Source organism: Phacochoerus africanus, chromosome 10 (assembly GCF_016906955.1).
Source record: "Phacochoerus africanus isolate WHEZ1 chromosome 10, ROS_Pafr_v1, whole genome shotgun sequence".
NCBI classification, from domain to species: Eukaryota; Metazoa; Chordata; class Mammalia; order Artiodactyla; family Suidae; genus Phacochoerus; species Phacochoerus africanus.
In genome coordinates, this window is record NC_062553.1 from 71,269,541 (window position 1) to 71,291,083 (window position 21,543).

The 21,543-nt window shown below is 38.5% G+C and overlaps 1 protein-coding gene across 4 annotated transcripts in view; it reads left to right on the plus strand.

Moving 5' to 3' along the window:
- The window catches only part of USO1 (USO1 vesicle transport factor), an 88,987-nt gene that overhangs the window by 40,578 nt on the left and 26,866 nt on the right, over window positions 1-21,543 (plus strand). For all 4 annotated transcript variants that reach the window (XM_047799353.1, XM_047799350.1, XM_047799352.1 and 1 more), the window contains 8 exons: window positions 1,063-1,163; window positions 1,721-1,823; window positions 2,354-2,409; window positions 6,288-6,408; window positions 9,650-9,828; window positions 17,959-18,099; window positions 20,302-20,390; window positions 21,152-21,306. In XM_047799353.1, the coding sequence (XP_047655309.1) occupies window positions 1,063-1,163; window positions 1,721-1,823; window positions 2,354-2,409; window positions 6,288-6,408; window positions 9,650-9,828; window positions 17,959-18,099; window positions 20,302-20,390; window positions 21,152-21,306 (945 nt within the window). The remainder of the gene's footprint in view (window positions 1-1,062; window positions 1,164-1,720; window positions 1,824-2,353; window positions 2,410-6,287; window positions 6,409-9,649; window positions 9,829-17,958; window positions 18,100-20,301; window positions 20,391-21,151; window positions 21,307-21,543) is intronic.

Sequence of the window (21,543 nt, forward strand, 5' to 3'; positions counted from 1 at the left end):
TGATCCTTTTTATTTTTGGCAAAGTACATTGAAACAACAAATAGCTTAATCTAAAGACTTTTAAGTCTTAAGGAAAAATACAAAATCTTTTAAATAATAAGTGAAAAATATCAAATTCTGGTTTTACTAACAAATAACTTTATATAATATATGTTAATTTTTTGAAAAAGATGCTAAAGTATCTTCAGATAATTGGCTTAATTTTATAATTATTTAACACAGTAACATTAAGAGTCAGAAAGGATTTTTTTTTTTTAATTGCGGCACCTGTGGCACATGGAGGTTCCTGGGCCAAAGGTTGAATTGGAGCTGCAGCTGAGGCCTACACCACAGCCATGGCAACACCAGATCCTTAACCCAATGAGCAAAGCCAGGGATCAAACCCACATCCTCACAGAAACAACGTCAGGTCCCCAACCCACTGAGCCACAACAGTAACTCCATTTTTCTTTTTCTTTTTCAGAAAGGATTTTGTGTTCAGTAGTGTTTTAGGGGGAGAGGATTTTGAGATATAATTTACATATTATTAAAATTTATTCTTTGGAGTTATATAATCCTATGTGTTTGGGCAAATGTATACAGTAGCGTAGCCACCATCACGTATCATATATTTCTATCAGTCCAGTAAATTCCCTTGTATTTTATTAGAAGTGAAATTAAAAGTGACCTGGAGAAAATGTGAAAATCTAAATATATTTTCTTTGAAGGAGCTCCCTTGTGGCTCAGCAGATTAAAGATCAGGTGTTGTCACTGCTGTGTCTGGTTACAGCTGTGGCACATGTTCAGTCCCTGGCCCGGGAACTTTCCAGTATCGCAGGTACAACCAAAAAATAAATAAATATATTTTCTTTGAATATCATATTTAGACATTTAAAGAATAAACATGTATTTAAATGACATTGAAAGTTATTTTAAAGATATGTCTTTCCAGCATAATTTTGATATCACTTCCAGCCACACTGTTCCAAGAAAATTATCATTTCTGCTTAGCTTCTTCAACAAAAAGAATACTTTAAAATAACGAAGCATCATATTCAAGTACTTTGTCTTTGACTATTACAGAAGAAAACTCTACAAGACAGAGCGAGGATTTGGGAAGCCAGTTTACAGAAATTTTCATTAAGCAGCAAGAAAATGTCACTCTTCTCTTATCTTTATTGGAGGTAAATAAAGAACCTTGCCATTTTTGTCATTTCAGTAAGCTTCTTTTGTTGCCTTTTTGAGTGATATTGAGGAAGCAACATATATATACCTTTTTAAGACAGGGAAATTTTTTGTATCATTGCAAGAGATTCATATGTGTTTTAAGATTATATAATTTCTTAAAATACTGTCTGCTTATATCCATTTTTACAAATGGAATGTTGTAAAATGTTAGTGTTATATCTAGTCAATAACAGTTTAATCAGTTTGATCAATCTATATTAACTCTTTTCTTTTTATTGCTATTTTTGGGGTTTTGTTTGGTCTGGTTTTTTTTGCCACACCCATGGCATATAGAAGTTCCTGGGCCAGGGATCGAAACCCAGAGACAGAGCCGGATCCTTAAGCTGCTGCATTACAGTGGGAACTCCTGCTTTTTATTTCTTCGATTATTTTTTTTAGATTGCTAAACTATTTTTGTTTATAATTTTTGACCCCTCGCTACTAGTTGAAAATAATTTTTTTCTTGAAAATGTGAATTACAGATGTTAAATATTTTAAATTCTTATGTTTGTAGGAGTTTGATTTCCATGTTCGCTGGCCTGGTGTGAAGCTTCTTACTTCTCTTTTAAAACAGCTAGGGCCTCAAGTACAGCAGATTATTTTAGTCAGTCCCATGGGTAAGTGACTCATCTTCCTTATATTTTTTTGATTTAAAAGTGAGGATCATTCCTAAGGAGGGGGACTGAAACGATGTGTTAATAAATTGTTTATAATTTGTTTTTTTTGTTGTTGTTGTTTATTTATTTATTTATTTATTTATTTAATTTTTTTTTTCCCCACTGTACAGCAAGGGGGTCAGGTTATCCTTACATGTATACATTACAATTACATTTTTTTCCCCACCCTTTGTTCTGTTGCAACATGAGTATCTAGACAAAGTTCTCAATGCTATTCAGCAGGATCTCCTTGTAAATCTGTTCTAAGTTGTGTCTGATAAGCCCAAGCTCCCGATCCCTCCCACTCCCTCCCCCTCCCATCAGGCAGCCACAAGTCTCTTCTCTAAGTCCATGATTTTCTTTTCTAAGGAGATGTTCATTTGTGCTGGATATTAGATTCCAGTTATAAGTGATATCATATGGTATTATAATTTGAATCACTGTTTATATTTTTGATTTGCCAGTGTTTCTCACATGGTTATATGTTCTAGGTGTTTCAAGATTGATGGATTTATTAGCAGATTCCAGGGAAGTTATACGTAATGATGTAAGTTAAATTTGAAAAAAAAAAGTCTAAGAATATGCAGCTTTTTTCCTCTCTTTGCAAATGAAATCTTTGTTAATGCTTATTCAGAGTCATAAGGAATCAACTTTGGAAAGCTGGGGTAATGGCCAGTCTTTTAGATCTTTTAATGTTATATACAAGGCCACATTATTTCTTTGTTTCCTCTCTATTCAGTGTTTTGGCTTAGGTAAATGATTTTGTTATTCAAATTTGAAGTTTAGGATTTCTTCTATCCTTTTCTGACAGGTTGTACTCACAGCAAATTCTCCTCCAGAAAGAGCAGAGGAAACATCCCCAGTCATTGAACTACATAAACTTATTAACCAAGTCACATTTGGAATCCTTACCCTTATTTATGTATTTATTTATTTTTTTACTTCTTTTTTTTTTTTTGCTTTTCAGGTCTGCATCTGAGGCATATGGAGGTTCCCAGGCTAGGAGTCAAATCAGAGCTACAGCTCCAGGCCTACACCACAGCCACAGCAACGCCAGATCTGAGCCGTGTTTGCGACCTATACCACAGCTCATAGCAACACTGGATCCCTAACCCACTGAGCGAGGTCAAGAATGGAACCCGAGTCCTCATGGATATTAGTCGGGTTCCTTAACCACTGAGCCATGACAGGAACTTTGTTACTCTTATTTAATTGAATACATATTTCAAAAGATTTTTTTTGTAATCTCTAACTATAGAGCATGATTTGCTCTGGAGTTAATTTTTCATTCTGATTTATTTTCATATTTGCATATATATTTGATTATTTTGTATTGTCCAGTATTGTTTTGTTGCTTAAACATTTTTCTCTGTTAATCTATAACTTGATCAAAACCATAATACTTTAGAGAGAAGTTCCCATTGTGGCTCATTGGCTAAACAAATGTGATTAGTATCCATAATATTTTAGAGAGCAATTGGAAGAATTCTTAAAATTAATATTTGGGCCTGAGGACTTTATCAAGCTAATTCATAAATTTTCCTATTTATACTGAGAAGCCCAAGACTCAAAGAAACCAAGTTCTTTGCTAGTGATGTCTTAGCCCTCAGTTTAAATAAAATAACCATTCTGTATTCAAGATTCCTAGTTGTCTCATAAATGTCTTTTATAGTTAGTTTCTTCAAAGATTCTCTTATTACATTTGATTATTAATATCTGTTAACTTTCTAAAGGGCTTGATAAGGTTCTATTTCACCTCTTTGCTTTGATTTTTCCTAGGTGATACAGTGTACTTAATTTTGCAACACATCATGAAATGTAATAACTGACTGTCTCACGGGTAGTCATCAGTGGGTTTGATTCAGGTGGTGACAACCAGATCCCTCCATTGTAAAGTTCTCTCTCATTGATTATATCTGATCATTCATTAATAATCATTACCTGAATCAGTTATTTTGTTAAGAGTTTCAAAATGAGGATTTCTATAATTCTGTCATTCTTTTACATTTATTCAGTTGTAATCTTCCTCAGAGAAGGACTTTGCTTCATCAACCAGTGGATTTTATTATCGTGAATTACAAGTCATACATGAAAGGGAAATATATAGATAAAGCCCTTTAATTACCAGGTTTTTTTTTGTGTATGTGTGGGTGTGTGTTTTTAGGCCTGCACCCGCAGCACATGGAGGTTCCCAGGATAGAACCAGAATCAGAGCTGTAGGTGCTGGCCTACACCACAGCCACAGCAATGCCAGATCCAAGCCATATCTGTGACCTACACCATAGCTTACAGCAACACTGGATCTCTGACCCACTGAGCGAGGTCAGGGGTTGAACCTGTGTCCTCATGGATGCTGGTCAGATTCGTTTCTGCTGAGCCACGATGAGGACTCCTAATTACCAGTTTTTAAGGAGTTGGAGCCCACTTACGCTTTCAGTGACCAATGAGTATGCTTTCATTTTTAATAACATTTTAGTGGATATCTTTGATTAGAGGAATATATCTCTTCATAGTCAGGGAAAAGAAACTGAAATGCATTGAGAACTTAGATTCTACAGAAGTAATTTTTATTTCTTTTAGTCCTTGTGAAAACTCTCTACCAGAAACATCATCCTTGTTTTACATATGGGTATACTAAGACTCAAAATTTGTTATTTGCTTAAAGGTGCACAACTATTAAGTTGGACAACTCTTTAAAAAACCTGCTGTATCTAACACATAGTCTCAGTGTTCTTTCCACTGTATTCCTTTCCTCCCTTTGTAGGCAGTTAAACTCAAGTTAGCATTAAGTAGGAGAATTTGACATGTAAAAATAACCACTTTTGCTTTCTATCTCATCTTTTTTTTTTTTTCTTTTTAGGGCCGCACCTGGAACATATGGAGGTTCCCAGGCTAGAGGTCGAATGGGAGCTACAGCTGCCAGCCTATGCCACAGCCACAGCAATGCCAGATCTGAGCCATGTCTGTGACCTACACCGGTCAAGCAATGCCGGATCCTCAACCCATTGAGCAAGGCTAGGGATCAAACCCACAACCTCATGGTTCCTAGTTGGATTCGTTTCCACTGCGCCACAACGGGAACTCCTCTATCTCATCTTAATGCTGAGACTGGACTGTCAGCAGAGTGAGTAGGAAAAGCACAATAAGACTGGGCATTTTTGGTCTTATATGAATACTTATTTGCCCAGTACTGACAGGCAATAGCTAATTTGCCTCTCTGGAACTTCTGAACTACCTAGCTGCTGTTCCTCTTCATCTGAGTAATGTCTCCTTTTTTCACTAAGTATTTTCTGTCTCTTTGACCATTATGGTATTGTTGGGCTCGTAAAAAACTTGTTTGATAGTGAAATAAGCAGAAATGGCTAACAGTGGGTTTTTCTTGAATGATAAAGACATTGCAGAATATATAAATTAAATCAAGCTCAGCAGGAGATGAGAGAAACTAAAAATCAGAAGCAAAGAGTACTGAGGATAGAAGATGATATGAGAAAGAGAGTGTGTGTGTGTATAAACTGGGTTACTGCTATGTAGCAGAAATTGACGGAACATTGAAAATCAGCTGTAATTAAAAAAACTTTTTAAAGAAATACGGATAATTGTCTCATACTAGACATGCTATTTATAAGGCATGAATTCTCATCCTTCTTTTTTTCTATCAACTTAGAATCAAGTTTTGGGAAATTTTTTTTTTTTTTTGGTCTTTTTGCTATTTCTTGGGCCGCTCCCGCGGCATATGGAGATTCCCAGGCTAGGGGTCCAGTCAGAGCTGTAGCCACCGGCCTACGCCAGAGCCACAGCAACGCGGGATCCGAGCCGCGTCTGCAACCTACACCACAGCTCACGCAACGCCGGATCCTTAACCCACTGAGCAAGGGCAGGGACCGAACCCGCAACCTCATGGTTCCTAGTCGGATTCGTTAACCACTGCACCACGACGGGAACTCCAAGTTTTGGGAATTTGAAGGCCAGATAATGATAAGAATACCAGAACTTTCTCTCCTAGAATCTGGTGGGGTTTACTGATTTATATTATTGATTTCACAATTTCCTATTACTGTTGTGATGCATGTACAGAAGCATTATTGAGACAAATATAATCATGTCCAACTCTCAGACTACAGTGAAAGATATGTAAATGATTGATGGATATGCAAGAATTGTTGTACATGTGTATTATACGGTGAAGAGAGAACCAAATTAGGAATTTGTAGATGTGGATTCTAGTCAAGGGTCTGTCCCTCTCAGATCTTCATAGCATAGGGAGGCAAGTTGCTCCCCTTCTCTGTCTCTGTTTTCCTATCCATAAAGTGAAGGAATTGAACATGTGAAATTCCTGCCACTTCTAAAACTCTGTCGTTTTTAAAGTAATTTTAAATGTCTTATAAAAAATTATATCACACTAAACATTATCTTCTTCTCCATAAGGGTGTCTTACTACTGCAGGCACTAACAAGAAACAATGGAGCAATCCAGAAAATTGTTGCTTTTGAAAATGCTTTTGAGAGACTACTGGACATTATTACAGAGGAGGGGAATAGTGATGGAGGTACGGTATGAAGAGACTGATTTGAAGAGATTCCTTTTGTCCTCGCTGAATTAACAGCTTCTCAGGAATGCAATTGAAGGGAGAAATGAGGACGTTGTACTTTTTTGTTGTTTTGTTAGATATTGAGAGAGGCTTCCCTGAGGGAGGATGGATGCTTTATAGTTTTGACAGGATCATGCCTCTTCCAAGAGGGTTCCATCAAAAGACAGTAAGACCCGAGAGCTCGGAAAATTGTCTATAGGGTGGAAGAAGTGAAGGAATGTGCTAATAAACTAGATAAGAAAGGAGGTAAAGACAGAAGGGGTTTCTAAAAACAAGAAAGATGGGTTGAAAGTCTCAAGGAAACCATATAACAGATCCATTGGAATACTTAAGCTGGAAAGCTGTGAGGTTTTTAGTGATGAAGTAAGGACTGTCCCTGAAAATGAGGCCAAGGAACTGAGGGATCCAAGTATTAGATGGTTCGTCATTGAAATTGAAGCCAAGAGTGACCACAGAACATGAAGAGAGAAACAAGACTTTGACTGAAATGCCAGTGTTTTCAGTGAACAAAGAGTAGTGACCATGATTTTGTTATAAAACCGGAATGGAGGGAGTGATAATAGATGATACAGCCAGATGGCCTGAGCCTCAATGAGCAAAAATAATTTACTCTTAGATACAATACAAAAAGCATGACCCGTGAAAGAGAAAATTGATAAGTGGCAGTTCACTAAATTGAAAATTTCTCTGTAAAGGACACTGTTGGAGAATGCAAAGATAAACCACAGACTCGAAGGAAATATTTGCAAAGTACATCTGAAAAAGGACTCATATCCAAAATATACAAATAATTCTTAAAGTTCAACAATAAATAAACAACCAATTAAAAAATGCACAAAAGATCTGAGCAGACATATCACTAAAGAAAATATATAGGAGTTCCTGTCATGGCGCAGGGGTTAACAAATCTGACTAGGAACCACAAGGTTGTGAATTCGATCCCTGGCCTCGATCAGTTAAGAATCCGGCATTGCTGTGATCTGTGGTGTGGGTGGCAGACACGGCTCGGATCCCGCATTGCTGTGGCTCTGGCGTAGGCCAGCAGCTGTAGCTCTGATTGGACGCCTAGCCTGGGAACCTCCATATGCTGTGGGTGCAGCCCTAGAAAAGACAAAAAAAGAAAAAGAAAATATATGAATGGTAAATAGCATATGAAAAGATACTGACTATCATGTGTCATTAGAGAGATGAAAATTAAAACAGATATCACTATACACCTATTAGGCAAAAATTTGTAACACTAACAACACCAAAAGCCAGAGAAAATATGGAGCTATGGGAATTCTCATGGATTACTGGTGGGAATGCAAAATGGTACAATGACTTTGGAAGACAGTTGTATGGTTTTTACCAAGGTAAACATACTCATGACATATGATCCAACAATTACACTCCTTGATATTTACCCATATGAATGGAAACATATCCACATAAAATCCTGCGTATGAATATCCATGGCATCTTTTTTAATAATTGCCAAAACTTGGAGGGATCCAAGATGTCCTCCAGTAGGTGAATGGATAAACAAACTGTGGTACATCCAGACAATAGAATATTATTTAACAATAAAAAGTTATAAAGCCATGAAAAGTCATGAAGGAACCCTAAATATATATTGCTGTGTGAAACAAGCAGCTCTGGAGAGGCTACCTACTCTATGACTCCACTATATGACATCCAGAAAAGGCAGAACCATGTAAGACAATAAAAAGATCAGTGCCAGGGATTGAGGGGTAGGCAGAAAAAGGAATGAATAGGTGGAACATAGGATTTTAGAGCAGTAAAACTATTCTGTATGATACTGTGATGGTGGGTTCATGAAATTATACATATGTTGAAACCTATAGAACTGTACAACACAAAGAGTGAACCCTAATGTAAACTATGACCTTGAATTAATAATATATTAATATTCTTTCATCAGTCTAACAATGTACAGCACTAGTGCTAAATGGTAATAGCAGTAGAAACGGAGAGAGTATATGGGAATTCCTTTTATGTGTTGCCCAATTTTTTTGTCAACTGAAAGCTGCTCTGAAAAATGAAGTCTGCCAATTTTTAAAAAGCAATTAGTTTGTATAGTCATACAGCTCAACAAGTAGGAGCAAAAGTGTGGGTGTACTACACAGAGGAACCTGCTAGCTGTGAGCATCCAGCGTTAGTCATATGCTTTGCAGAGGAAACGATGGAGCTCGTTGGTTAGAAAGCCTGAGAGGTGGCCAGACATCTATAATGAAAACCAGGAGGGAGTGTTTAGTGTTTTAGAAACGAAGAGAAGTTTCAAGTAAAAGACATAGAGACAACAATGTCAGTTGTTTCTTAGAGATTAAATACGATATGATTGATTCATTCAACAAATACTTAGTAGTGACCTACCATGTGTATACATCTGATATCTTGTCTCTGTATCTGCTGAAGATAACAGAAGTAAGTAGGACATTCACAAGGTCCTGTCTTCATGAATTACAGTCTAGTGGAGAAGACAGATAGCACATAATAATAAAAGGAGCAGGCTACTGTGAGAGCATGTAGCTGGTGATCCTAAGCTAGTCATTGGACTTTGCTAATCATTTCTGAAGAAATGATCTGTAAACTGGATATGAAGGAAAAAAATGTGAGTTACTAAGGTTGATGGTTAGTTGAAAATAGAAGTCAAGAGGTACTTGGGGAATCTAAGAAAGAATAGGTTCGTTGCCTTATGTACTGAAGAAATGCTTCTTAGAGCATGCAGATTTTTCTTTTTTCCTTTTTTTTTTTTTTTGGCCACGCCCATGACATGCGGAAGTTTTTGGGCTAGGGATCAAACCTGCACAACAGCAGTGACCCGAGCTTTGAAAATGATAATAATGCCACATCCTTAATCTGCTGAGCCACCAGGGAACTCTGGAAATGTTTCTTTTTAAAATGTTTGGAGGTTGAATTCCTGCTGTGGTGTGGTAGGTTAATGATCCGGCTTGTCTCTGTGGAAGCACTGGTTCGATCCCGGGCCCAGCATCGCTGGTTAAGGACCTGGTGCTGCAGCTGCTGTGTAGTCACAGCTCCAGCTCAGAAGTTCAATCCCTGGCCCAGGAACTTCCACATACTGTGGGTACAGCTGAAAAAAAAAAAAAGGTTTTAATTAATAAAATAAAATGTTTGGGGATTGAGTTTTCCTTCAGGTTTATCAGCTTTAACATTTACATTTACATTCTTTTCCCAGGTATAGTAGTGGAAGATTGTCTGATTTTGCTCCAAAACTTATTAAAAAACAACAATTCCAATCAAAATTTTTTTAAAGAGGGCTCATATATTCAACGTATGAAACCTTGGTTTGAAGTTGGAGATGAAAATTCTGGTTGGTCTGCACAGAAGGTGACTAATCTGCACCTAATGCTACAGGTATGGTGTCTTTGCCATAAATGCAGCAAGAATTTTGACAGCGATCCTTTTGAAGAAAAGAATGTCTTAGGGATGATAAATCCAGGATGTTCAGTTGGTTTCACATAGGCTTAAAAAGAAAACTTTTAGCATGGAGATTTGCAGTTATACTCAGAGCTCTTCACACACACTCATCACTCAGTTTCAATAATTATTAACATATGGCAATTTTACTTCATCTTTCATTTCCTCCCCTCTTGCCCTGAGGGATTATTGTAAAGCAAATCCAAACAGAGTTTCCTGAGAGGTTTTGCACTAGAATACAAGAGATAAGCTTGTTTTTTGTTTTTGGGGGTGTTTTTTTTTTTTTTTTGTCCTTTTAGGGCCATACCCATTGCATATGAAGGTTTCCAGGCTAGGGGTTTAATCAGAGCTGTAGCTGCCGGCTTACACCATAGCCACAGCAATGCCAGATCCATGCCACATCTGCAACCTACACCACAGCTCGCGGCAACCCCAGATCCTTAACCCATTGAGTGAAGCCAGGGATCGAACCGGAAACCTCATGGTTCCTGGTCGGAGTCGTTTCCACTGTGCCAGAATGGGAACTCCTAGATTATCTTGTTGAGTTGAATTTTTAAAATCTACCTTCTTCATTTAGGGCTCTAATATCATAAATTTTAATATTCAGAATATTAAGTTCAACAGAGAAATTCATTCAGTAAACATTTACTAAGAGCCAGGCACTGGATGCTTGGAAATGAATGGTAATGTTCCAACCCCAAGGACTTAATAGTCTGGAGTTTTTTTTGTTTTGTTTCTAGGGTCATACCTGCAGCATATGGAAATTCCCAGGCTAGGGGTCAAATTGGAGCTACATGTGCTGGCCTGCACCACAGCCACAGCAATGCAGAATCCAAGTCGAATCTGCTACCTACACCACAGCTCACAGCAACACCAGATCCTTAACTGACTGAGCGAGGCCAGGGATGGAACCCACAACCTCATGGTTCCTAGTCAGATCATTTCCACTACACCACAAAAGGAACTCCAATAGTCTAGAATTTTAAGTGTAATACAAGTTAAATTCACAAATTGCATGTAATTTTATTTAAGCTTTATGGTGAAAGCTTTGTGGTAATAGATCATAAAAGTGAAGATAGTAAGAGTCCAAATGAATTCTCCATTAGAGAAAATTATGAAGTTCCTGAAGTATTTTACATATTTAACCCTTCATTGAATTCCCCTTCTCCAAACCCTTAAGTTTGTACTGATCTCCTCATTTACTGACTAGTGATTCTTGTGGGTCTTTGAGTGTCCCTGAACTGTGTCTGCATCTCTGAAGTTGTGTTCCTCAAAACTAGACGGTTAATCAGACTGATAATTAGAATCTGCATATTGTTGCATGCTCTGGGAGTTGCCCTCAGAGGGTTGATTGATAATTGGGGTGACCATATGCCCCAGTTTTCTGGGCCAGTATTCATTTTGTAATTACTAATAATGTTTTCTTTACTTCAAAAATGTCCCAGTTTGGAGTTCCTGTGGTGGCTTAGCAGAAACAAATCTGACTAATATCCATGAGGATGCAGGTTTGATCCCTGGCCTCACCCAGTGGGTTAAGGATCTGGCATTACCATGAGCTGTGGTGTAGGTCACAGACTTGGCTCAGATACGGAGTTGCTAATGGCTGTGGCATAGGCTGGCAGCTACACCTCTGATTTGACTCCTAGCCTGGGAACCTCCATATGCCACAGGTGCAACCCTAAAAAGACAAAAAAAAAAAAAGAAAGAAAGAAACAGTTTAATTCACTCTAGTACATTCTTTATCTCAAAGATTGAGTAGTTGCTATATTCATGATTTCACAGGGCACAGGTTTTCTTCTGCTTTTCAACCTATTAGAGTGCTCTTTCTGGATAGCTTTATTTTGGTTGCTTATATTTCAAGTCCTCTTTTTTGTGCCAAATGAAAATGCATCATAAGTGATGACAGATATCCTATTTGGATAGGTATGTCCTAGTTGGAATTATTCATCATCACAGTTGTAATTATGATGGACTTTTAAACCACTAAAAATTGAAATTGATCCTTGAGGATTGTTTGTTTAAATTTTGTAAATTAAATTTGGGGAAAGCATCTTTTTTGAAGAATTTTTTTAGTTGTGAAACACTTAACTTTTTTCCTGGGAATATAAGTTGATGACTAGTTCTACCTTCAGGAATCCTTTATGTCATTTTTTTGGACTGATAATTGCCAGTGACTTTCAGAAAGCCCATTGCCTCATGAGACTCTTTTCATTGTTGGGTAGTCCCTTTTTTTTTTCATTCTACATTTTATTTATGTATGTATTTTTTCACCACATGCAGGAAACTTTTTTTATTTTATTGGAGTATAGCTGACCTACAATGTTGTATTAGTTTCAGGTGTACAGCAAAGTGAATCAGTCACACATATATTTTCCCATGTAAGTTATTACAGACTATTGAGTAGATTTTCCTGTGCTATACGGTAGGTTCTCGTTAATGGATAGTTCTGATTATTAAGAACTTAATCCATATAATGGGTCAAACCTACCGTGATATAACTTGTACAAACTTCCCCTAGTTGTACCCCCTGGAAAAATATAGGTCTTTTCCTTGTGGTATTTTACATATTTGAATGTTATTAAATCTTCATATATTTTCTTAAAAGTGTTACCTCTTTCTTCAGCCATTCCTCCTACTTCTCTGTTATTTAGAAATTTTGTAATTACTTTATTTACATCATTAAAGATATCTGACTGCTACTGGATGATATTAAGGAATTTTTGTTGATTTTGTTAGGTATAATAATGGCATAATGATTATATTTTTAAAAAATCTTTATCAGTTAAGCATATAGAAATACTTATGGGAGGAATTCCCTTGCAGCACGGTGGGTTAAGAATCTAGTATTATCATTACAGCAGCTCCAGTCACTGGGTTTGATCCCTGCCCCAGGAACTTCCCCGTGTTGCAAGCACAGCCAAAAAAAAAGAAAGAAAAAAAGAAAGATTTATGGGAGAAATAACACATACCTGGGCATTTGCTTTAAATACAAGCATACTTTATTTTATTGCACTTCACTTTATTGTGCTTTGCAGATAATTGCATTTTTTACAAATAGAAAGTTTATGGCAACTGTATGTAAAGCAAGTCTATCAGCACCAGTTTTTCAACAGCATTTGCTCACTTCATGTCTCTGCGTCACATTTTGGTAATTCTTACAATATTTCAAACCTTCTCATCGTTATTATATTTGTTATGGTGATCTGCGATCAGTGATCTTTGATGTAATCATGGTAACTAGTCAATTCGTTTCCATTGCACCACAACTGGAACTCAGGTTTCTCATTTTAAATCAAAATCTGGAAGTGGTTAAGCTTAGTGAGGAAAGCATGTTGAAAGCCTGCATGGGCTAAAAGCTAAGGCTCTTGCCCCAGTTAGCCAGTGAATGCAGAGGAAGAGTTATTGAAGGAAATTATAACTCCTGCTCCAGTGTGCACATGAATGATAAGAAAGCAAAACAGCCTTATTGCTAATGTGGAGAAAGTTTTGTTAGATAAATGATCAAACCAGCTACAGGGAGTTCCCGTCGTGGCGCAGTGGTTGGCGAATCCGACTAGGAACCATGAGGTTGCGGGATCGGTCCCTGCCCTTGCTCAGTGGGTTAACGATCCGGCGTTGCCGTGAGCTGTGGTGTAGGTCGCAGACGCGGCTCGGATCCCGAGTTGCTGTGGCTCTGGCGTAGGCCGGTGGCTACAGCTCCGATTCGACCCCTAGCCTGGGAATCTCCATATGCCGCGGGAGCGGCCCAAAGAAATAGCAAAAAGACAAAAAAAAAAAAAAAACCAGCTACAACATTCTCTTAAGCCATAAGCCTAATCCAGAGCAACATTCTCTTAAGCCATAAGCCTAATCCAGAGCAAGGCCCAAACTCTCCTCACTTCTGTGAAGGATGAAAAAGGTGAAGAAGCTGCAGAAGATAAGTTTGAAGCCATCAGGGGTTGATTCATGAGGTTTAAGGAAAGGGAAAGAAGGCATCTTCATAACAAAAAGTACAGGGTGAAGTAGCCAAGTGCTGATGTAGAAGCTGCAGCAAATTATCCAAAAGATCAGAGTTCCCATCATGGCTCAGTGGTTAACGAATCTGACTAGGAACCATGAGGTTGCGGGTTCGATCCCTGACCTTGCTCAGTGGGTTAAGGATCCGGCGTTGCCGTGAGCTGTGGTGTAGGCTGCAGACAAGGCTCGGATCCCATAGGCCGGTGGCTACAGCTCTGAATGGACCCCTAGCCTGGGAACCTCCATATGCTGTGGGAGCGGCCCAAGAAATGGCAAAAAGACAAAAAAAAAAATTATCCAAAAGATCTAGCTAAGATAATTCTAGCTATACTAAACAACAGATTTCCAGTGTAGATGAGAATAGCCTTCTATTGTTGGAAGAAGGTGCTATCTAGGACTTTCATAGCTAGAGAGGCGTCAGTGCCTAGCTTCAAAGCTTCAAAGGACAGGCTGACTTTCTTGTTAGGGGCTAATGCGGCTAGTAATTTTAAGGCCAGTGCTCGTGTACCATTCCAGAAACCTTATGGGTCTTAAGAATTAGATGCTAAATCTTCTCTGTCTGTGCTCTGTAAATGGGATATCAAAGCCTGGGTGACAGCACATCTGTTTACAACATGGTTTACTGAATATTTTCAGCCCACTGGAGAGACCTGCTGCTCAGGAAAAAAAGACTCCTTTCAAAGTATTACTGCTCATTGATAATTCACTTGGTCACCCAAGAGCTCTGATAGAGGTAAACAAGGAAATTCATGTTGTTTTCATGCCTATTAACACAACATCCATTCTGTAGCCTATGGATCAAGGAGTCCTTTTGACTTACAACTCATATTATTTAAGAAATATATTTCGTAAGGCTGTCACTGCCATACATAGTGATTCCTCTGATGGTACTGGAGAATTGAAAACCTGGAAAATGAATAACATTTGAGATTTATGGGAGAAGGTCAAAATATGAACATTAATAGGAGTTTGGAAGAAGCTGATTCCAACCCTCATGGGTGACTTTGAGGGATTTAAGACTTCAGTAGAACAAGTAATTGAGGAAGTGGTGGAAATGGCAAGAGAACTAGAATTTGAAGTGGATCCTGGAGATGGGACTGAATTGCTACAGTTTATGATAAAACTTGAGTTGATGTGGAGTTGCTTATTATGGACGAGCAAAGAAAGTTTCTTGAACTGGAATCTATTCTGAAAATTGTTGAAATGATAACAAAGGATATTACAAAAACTTAATGGATAAAGCAGTGGCAGGGCTTGAGAGGATTGACACCAGGTATTTTTTGTTCATTTGTTTGTTTTTTAGGGCCGCACCCATGGTATATGGAGGTTTCCAGGCTAGGGGTCTATAATCGGAGCTGTAGCCACTGGCCTACGCCACAGCCACAGCAATGCCAGATCCAAGCTGTGTCTGCGACCTACACCACAGCTCATGGCAATGCCGGTTCCTTAACCCACTGAGCAAGGCCAGGGATCGAACCCAAAACCTCATGGTTCCTAGTCACATTCATTTTTGCTGAGCCACAACGGGCACTCCAACACCAGTTTTAAAACAAGTGTGGGTACAGAGTTCCCATGTGACTCAGCAGTAATGGACCCAACTAGTATCCATGAGGGTGTGGGTACTGGCCTCACTCAGTGGGTTAAGGATCCGGTGCTGCCACAAGCTGTGGTGTAAGGTTGCAGGTACGGCTTGGATCTGGCATTGCTGTGACAGTGGTGTGGCCAGCAGCTGCAGCTCCATTTTAACCCCTAGCCTGGAACCTCCTTATGCCACAGGTGTGACCCAAAATTAAAAAAAAAAAAAAAAAGAAGTGTGGGTAAAATGCTAAAATGCTCTCAAACAGCATTGCATACTACAGAGAATTGTGAAAGGAAAAGAAAACTGATGCAGTAAACTTCATTATTTTAAGAAGTTGCCACAGACATCTGAGCCTTCAGCAAACACCACCCTTATCAGCCGGCAGCTGTTAACATCAAACTCTACCAACAAAAAGATTATGACTTGCCGAAGGCTCAAGTGATGGTCAGCACTATTTAGTAGTAAGGTGTTTTTTTAAATTAAGGTATGTCCATTGATATACCTTAATGCTATTGCACACATAATAGGCTGCAGTGTAGTCTAGACTGCAGTGTACTGTAAACATAACTTTTATATGCACTGGGAAACCAGAAAGTTTGTGTGACTTACTTTATTGCCATATTTGCTTTATTGTAGTGGTCTGGAGGAGAACTCACAGTATTTCTGAGGTATGCCTATATTTTTTAAAAAGCAGGAATGGCAATTAAAAAAAAAAAAAAGCCACAGAAGTCTTAACTAGAAAGGCCCAAGTACAGGAACCAAAGTGTAGTCCTGCAGCCTCCATCCTGTGGTATCAATTAATTAGCCAAGTCTTCTATCACCAACATAGAAACATTAAGTCTTCTAATTCTTCATAATTCACTGCTGGAACTACTAGTAGAGTTTTTTTTTTTGTTTTTTGGTTTTTTTGTTGTTTTTTTGTTTTGTTTTGTTTTGTTTTGCCTTTTTGCCTTTTTGCCATTTCTTGGGCCGCTCCCTCGGCATATGGAGGTTCCCAGGCTAGGGGTCGAATCAGAGCTGTAGCCACCGGCCTACGCCAGAGCCACAGCAACGCGGGATTCAAGCCACGTCTGCAACCTACACCACAGCTCACGGCAATGCCAGATCGTTAACCCACTGAGCAAGGGCAGGGACCGAACCCGCAACCTCATGGTTCCTAGTAGGATTCGTTAACCACTGCGCCACGACGGGAACTCCTGTTTTGTTTTTGGTTTTTTTTCTTCACAAAATCTAGTGATTGCTGGACACCTTTTTATTTACCGACAGTTAAAATAGCACTTTCTATACCCATTTTATTTTTCATATTTTATCTCCCCCACAAAAAAGTCCCCTTTCTTAGTGAAGTGATCATCTATGATATGTACTACCCATAGCAATAAAATTGGTTTTAGTCTCCTCTGTTATATTATCGATTACTTCTGTATATGTACTATAAAACAATGGGTAACATTTGTATCGCACTTTGTGATTAATAAAGTATACTGTAAATATATCATTTGATCTTGATATGTAAGATTTTGTACACATAGATATGTATATATAACTCTAGTTTTAAAATGTAAAATATATATATAATTATTTTGAAGATGTAACTACTGAACACTTTCTGGGGATGACTTGTTTTTTGTTTTTTGTTTTTTGTTTTTTTTTGGTGCATCTTTTTAGGGCCACACCCGAGGCATATGGAGGTTCCCAGGCTAGGGGTCAAATTGGAGCTGTAGCTGCAGGCCTGCGCCACAGCTGCAGCAACGCCAGATCTGAGCCCCGTCGGCGACCTACCGCACAGCTCACGGCAACACCGGATCCTTAGCCCCCTGAGCGAGGCCAGGGATCAAACCTGCAACCTCTTGGTTCTTAGTTGGATTTGTTTCCACTGTGCCACAACAGGAACTCCTGGGATGATATTTTTCATGTCTCTGAAATTTCTTGTTCAAGATCAAACTAATCCTAGCGTTATAGAATCTTAGGAATTTAATTAACATTAACAGTCATCGAGGTCAGCCCCTTGCCTAACGCACAAATCTTCAGTCATGTCTCTAGTTGTTCATTCATTTTAGCCTCTCTTTAAATATTTCCAGTTTACGGGGAGTTTTATCACACTTGAGGCCATTCTGTTTTCAGACCTGCTTTATGATTAGGTTGTTCATTCTCACTTCCATAAGAAACATACCATCCTGTTACTTACTCATTCATTCGTTGAATATGGACTATGTTACAAGTACTGCACTTGTTTGGAATACAAAAAAGACTGAGGCAGTTTCCGTTCTTTGGGAGTTGACAGTCACCTGAAGGAGGTAAACTTAAGCAAATAGCATAAAGTGAGAAGTACTGTAACATATGGCTATGAGAGCCTGGAGGAAAGCGCTCCTAGGTCTGGCTGAGAAGGTGAGGGAATCCTTCACCGAGATTTTCTGTTCACATAGATCAATTATCTGAAGACTTTTTACATTTTTAAAAGACCAATTTGTGTTCTTTTTTTTTTTTTTTCACAGCTTGTTCGTGTACTGGTATCTCCTAACAACCCTCCCGGTGCTACCAGTAGCTGCCAAAAAGCTATGTTCCAATGTGGCTTACTGCAGCAGCTTTGCACTATCTTAATGGCTACTGGAGTTCCTGCTGATATCCTGACCGAGGTAAATCAATGGAAGGCAGAGGCTACTCCAAGGAAGTTGAAATGGCTAGGAGGAATTAGCTCTTAGTTGAAGGAAAAACAGTAATTGTTTCCCTTCTTGTATGTTAAATTCCTTCCTGATCCTCTAAAATATACTTAGCATAGTGATAACAGTATGACTTCCAAAAGGTGTATTCATTCCTCAAGTCTAATGGTGCATAAACAATGTTAAAGCTTAGAAGATTTCTCATTAATTTTATTGTATTCAGCAAGAATGCGTAGTGTGATTTATGGTTTTAATTTTGAGAACAGTGTAACTTAGTCAAGTAAGACTTGAGTCTTACTTATTCATAGAATAATAAATTCTTTTTCCTTGATGTATGGCATTTTCTGTTTCCTCCCTATTAAGAAAAAGAAGTTAATTTAAGGAAAAGAAAGGTTTAGTTTATTTTTTTTCCCTCAAATTAACACACGCACACTAAAAACACAGGTAATAGTGAAAGTTTTATAACAAAAACAACTTTCTTCAGACTCCTGACTCCCTCCAGTATAACCCTCCCACTTGACTTCTTCCTGTCACCCAGTAACTATTTAAATCAATAATCAGGATTTATAGTTTTATGACTATTTCAGTACTGTTTCCTGCTAAGCCAAATAGAGCCCTGTGTCTTTTTTTCCTCAGTATCCCCTTTTCCTTCCTCAGTATCCCCTTTTCTTTCCTGAGGTTTTTCATTTCACTGATTTTCTGTGTATCTGTGCAAATTAACATATCCCATGCTTGTTCCCCATTGGAAGTCCTCCGTCCTCCTTCCAATCGGGGCCGGTTATCCTCTGCTCCTGCCACACACCTCTGACTTGGGGATTCCTTGGTTATCTGGATTCCATGTCTTATTTTCCCACTCTTTGGTTCATTATCTTATTTTACCTCACTTCCTAAAGGGAGGTAAATGCCAAGATAATGTTTTTAGCTCTTTCGTGTCATTCTTCCACCTTCACAATTAATCTAATCTCTGATTCTTTATGGAGTTCAGAATTGGAAATCATGAATGCTCAGCTTTCAGAGCATTATTCCAGTATTGCTGTTAAGAAGTCTGAAGCCATTCTGAATCCCAGTCCTTTTTATGGAACCTGGTTTTTCTCTTCAGGATTCTTTCTTTGTTTCTAGTTTTCTGAAATTTACCCATGCTTAGCTCTACTATAGACCTTACCCCCAACCCCAATCATTTTTAGTGCTCATTGGGCCCTTTCAAACCAGAGACATAAATACTTCAGTTCTGAGGATGTCTTATGTATTCCTTGACAAAACCCTCTTTTCTGCTCTGTTTCTGCAACTCTATTAGTAGATTGTCAGACTTTCTGGACCCAGTATGTCTTTTTTTTTTGTCTGCCCCGAGGCATATGGAGTTCCTTGGCCAGGATCACATCCAAGCCACCATTGTAGCCTATGCTGCAGCTGCAGCAATGCCGGATCTGACCCACTGTGCCAGCCCAGGGGTCAAACCTGCAGCCTTGGCAATGCAGAGACACTGCCCAGCCTGTTGTGCCAGGGAACGCCCTAGGATGTCTTTTTATTCTGTTTTCTTGGAGGTTTTTTGAACTTCATCCTTAAATTGATTTTTTTTTTTTTGCTTTTTTAGTGCCGCGCCCTCAGCATATGGAAGTTCCCTGGCTAGGGGTCAAATCAGAACAGCAGCTGCCAGCCTTTGCTACAGCCACAGCAATGCAGGATCCAAGCCATGTGTGCAACTTACACCACAGTTCATGCAATGCCGAATCCTAAACCCACTGAGGGAAGCTAGGGATCGAACCCATGTCCTCATGGATCCTAGTCGGGTTCATTACTGCTGAGCCACAATGGGAACTCCCTTTTTTCTTTTAGGTCTTCTCTGATTTTATTTTTAAGCATCCTTTTCTTATTTTATAGAAATAGATTCCATCTCTTAAAGAATAGTATTCATTTTGGGTTTATTGAGGTTTGTTTTTTTTTTGAGATTTTTAAATACATATGGTCAAATATTTTTAGTTGGAGGTCTGCATTTAATGTATTAAAATATTATCTCAAAGTCTTACAAGATTGTAATGCTGTCACTTTTTTTTTTTTTTAGTGTCGATGTTTTAGCATTTAAAAGCAGGAGAATATAACAGTCTCTTCTTTTGAAAACAGGTTTTTTTCCCTTGACTGACTTTCTCTAAATTTTCTCCTCTATCCCCCCACCTATTACAGACCATTAATACTGTATCAGAAGTTATTCGAGGCTGCCAAGTAAACCAGGACTACTTTGCTTCTGTAAATGCACCTTCAAATCCACCAAGGTAGGAAAAGGGAAATACTGAGATCCCACAGGGGAAGTAAAAACTACTTTGGGTTTTTAGTATATCTCATATACACATCTTTTTTTTTTTTGTCTTCTTACCTTATCTAGGGCCTCACCTGCAGCATATGGAGGTTCCCAAGCTAGGGGTCTAATTGGAGCTGTAGCCACCGGCCTACGCCAGAGATGCAGCAACACGGGATCCAACCCGCATCTGCGATCTACACCACAGCTCACGGCAACGAGGATCCTTAACCCACTGAGTGAGGCCAGAGATCAAACCGGCATCCTCATGATTCCTAGTCGGATTCGTTAACCACTGAGCCATGACGGGAACTCCTCCTTACGTGTTTTGAAACAAGAAATTATCTGACAAGATAAATACAGTATTTTAAGAGTTTGTGGTCTTTGGAACTTGTGTTTTGGGCCCAGATGTCACTTCCTGGCTATGTGCCTTAAGCAAAAAGATCATTTCTCTCAGCTGCAGTTACCTTTTCTGTGAAGTGGAGATTAAAGTAGTTAACTTGCTGGTGTTCTGGGTATGGTTTTTTTGTGTTTTTCTTTTCTTTTCTTTTCTAGGGCCGCTTCTGTAGCATATGAAGGTTGCCAGGCTAGGAGTCTAATCAGAGCTGTAGCCACTGGCCTACGCCAGAGCCACAGCAACCTGGCTGTGGTTTTTCAGTCAACAGAGATAACTAGTTATTGATTTGTGTACCTAGATTGCAATGTTTCTTTTTGTTCTTTTCTTTTTAAATGCAACAGACCGGCTATTGTAGTACTTCTCATGTCCATGGTTAATGAAAGGCAGCCGTTTGTATTGCGCTGTGCTGTTCTCTATTGTTTCCAGTGTTTCTTATATAAAAACCAAAAAGGACAAGGAGAAATTGTGTCAACACTTTTACCTTCCACCATTGATGGTAAATAACTTAATTCTGATTTTTGTTTTAAAAAGTAAGTAAATGTCTCAAGCTTTTAATGGTAAAACATGTCGTAAATGTGTAGTAGATGTTTAAATGTACAATGTTAAAATGTAATAGAATGTTTAAAATATGGCTTTACCTTGAATTCACTTTAGAGATGTAGTTTGTAATTAAGGTAATAATTTTCTGGAATATTACCATCATCAATTTGATGCCTAACATGTTCTAATACTT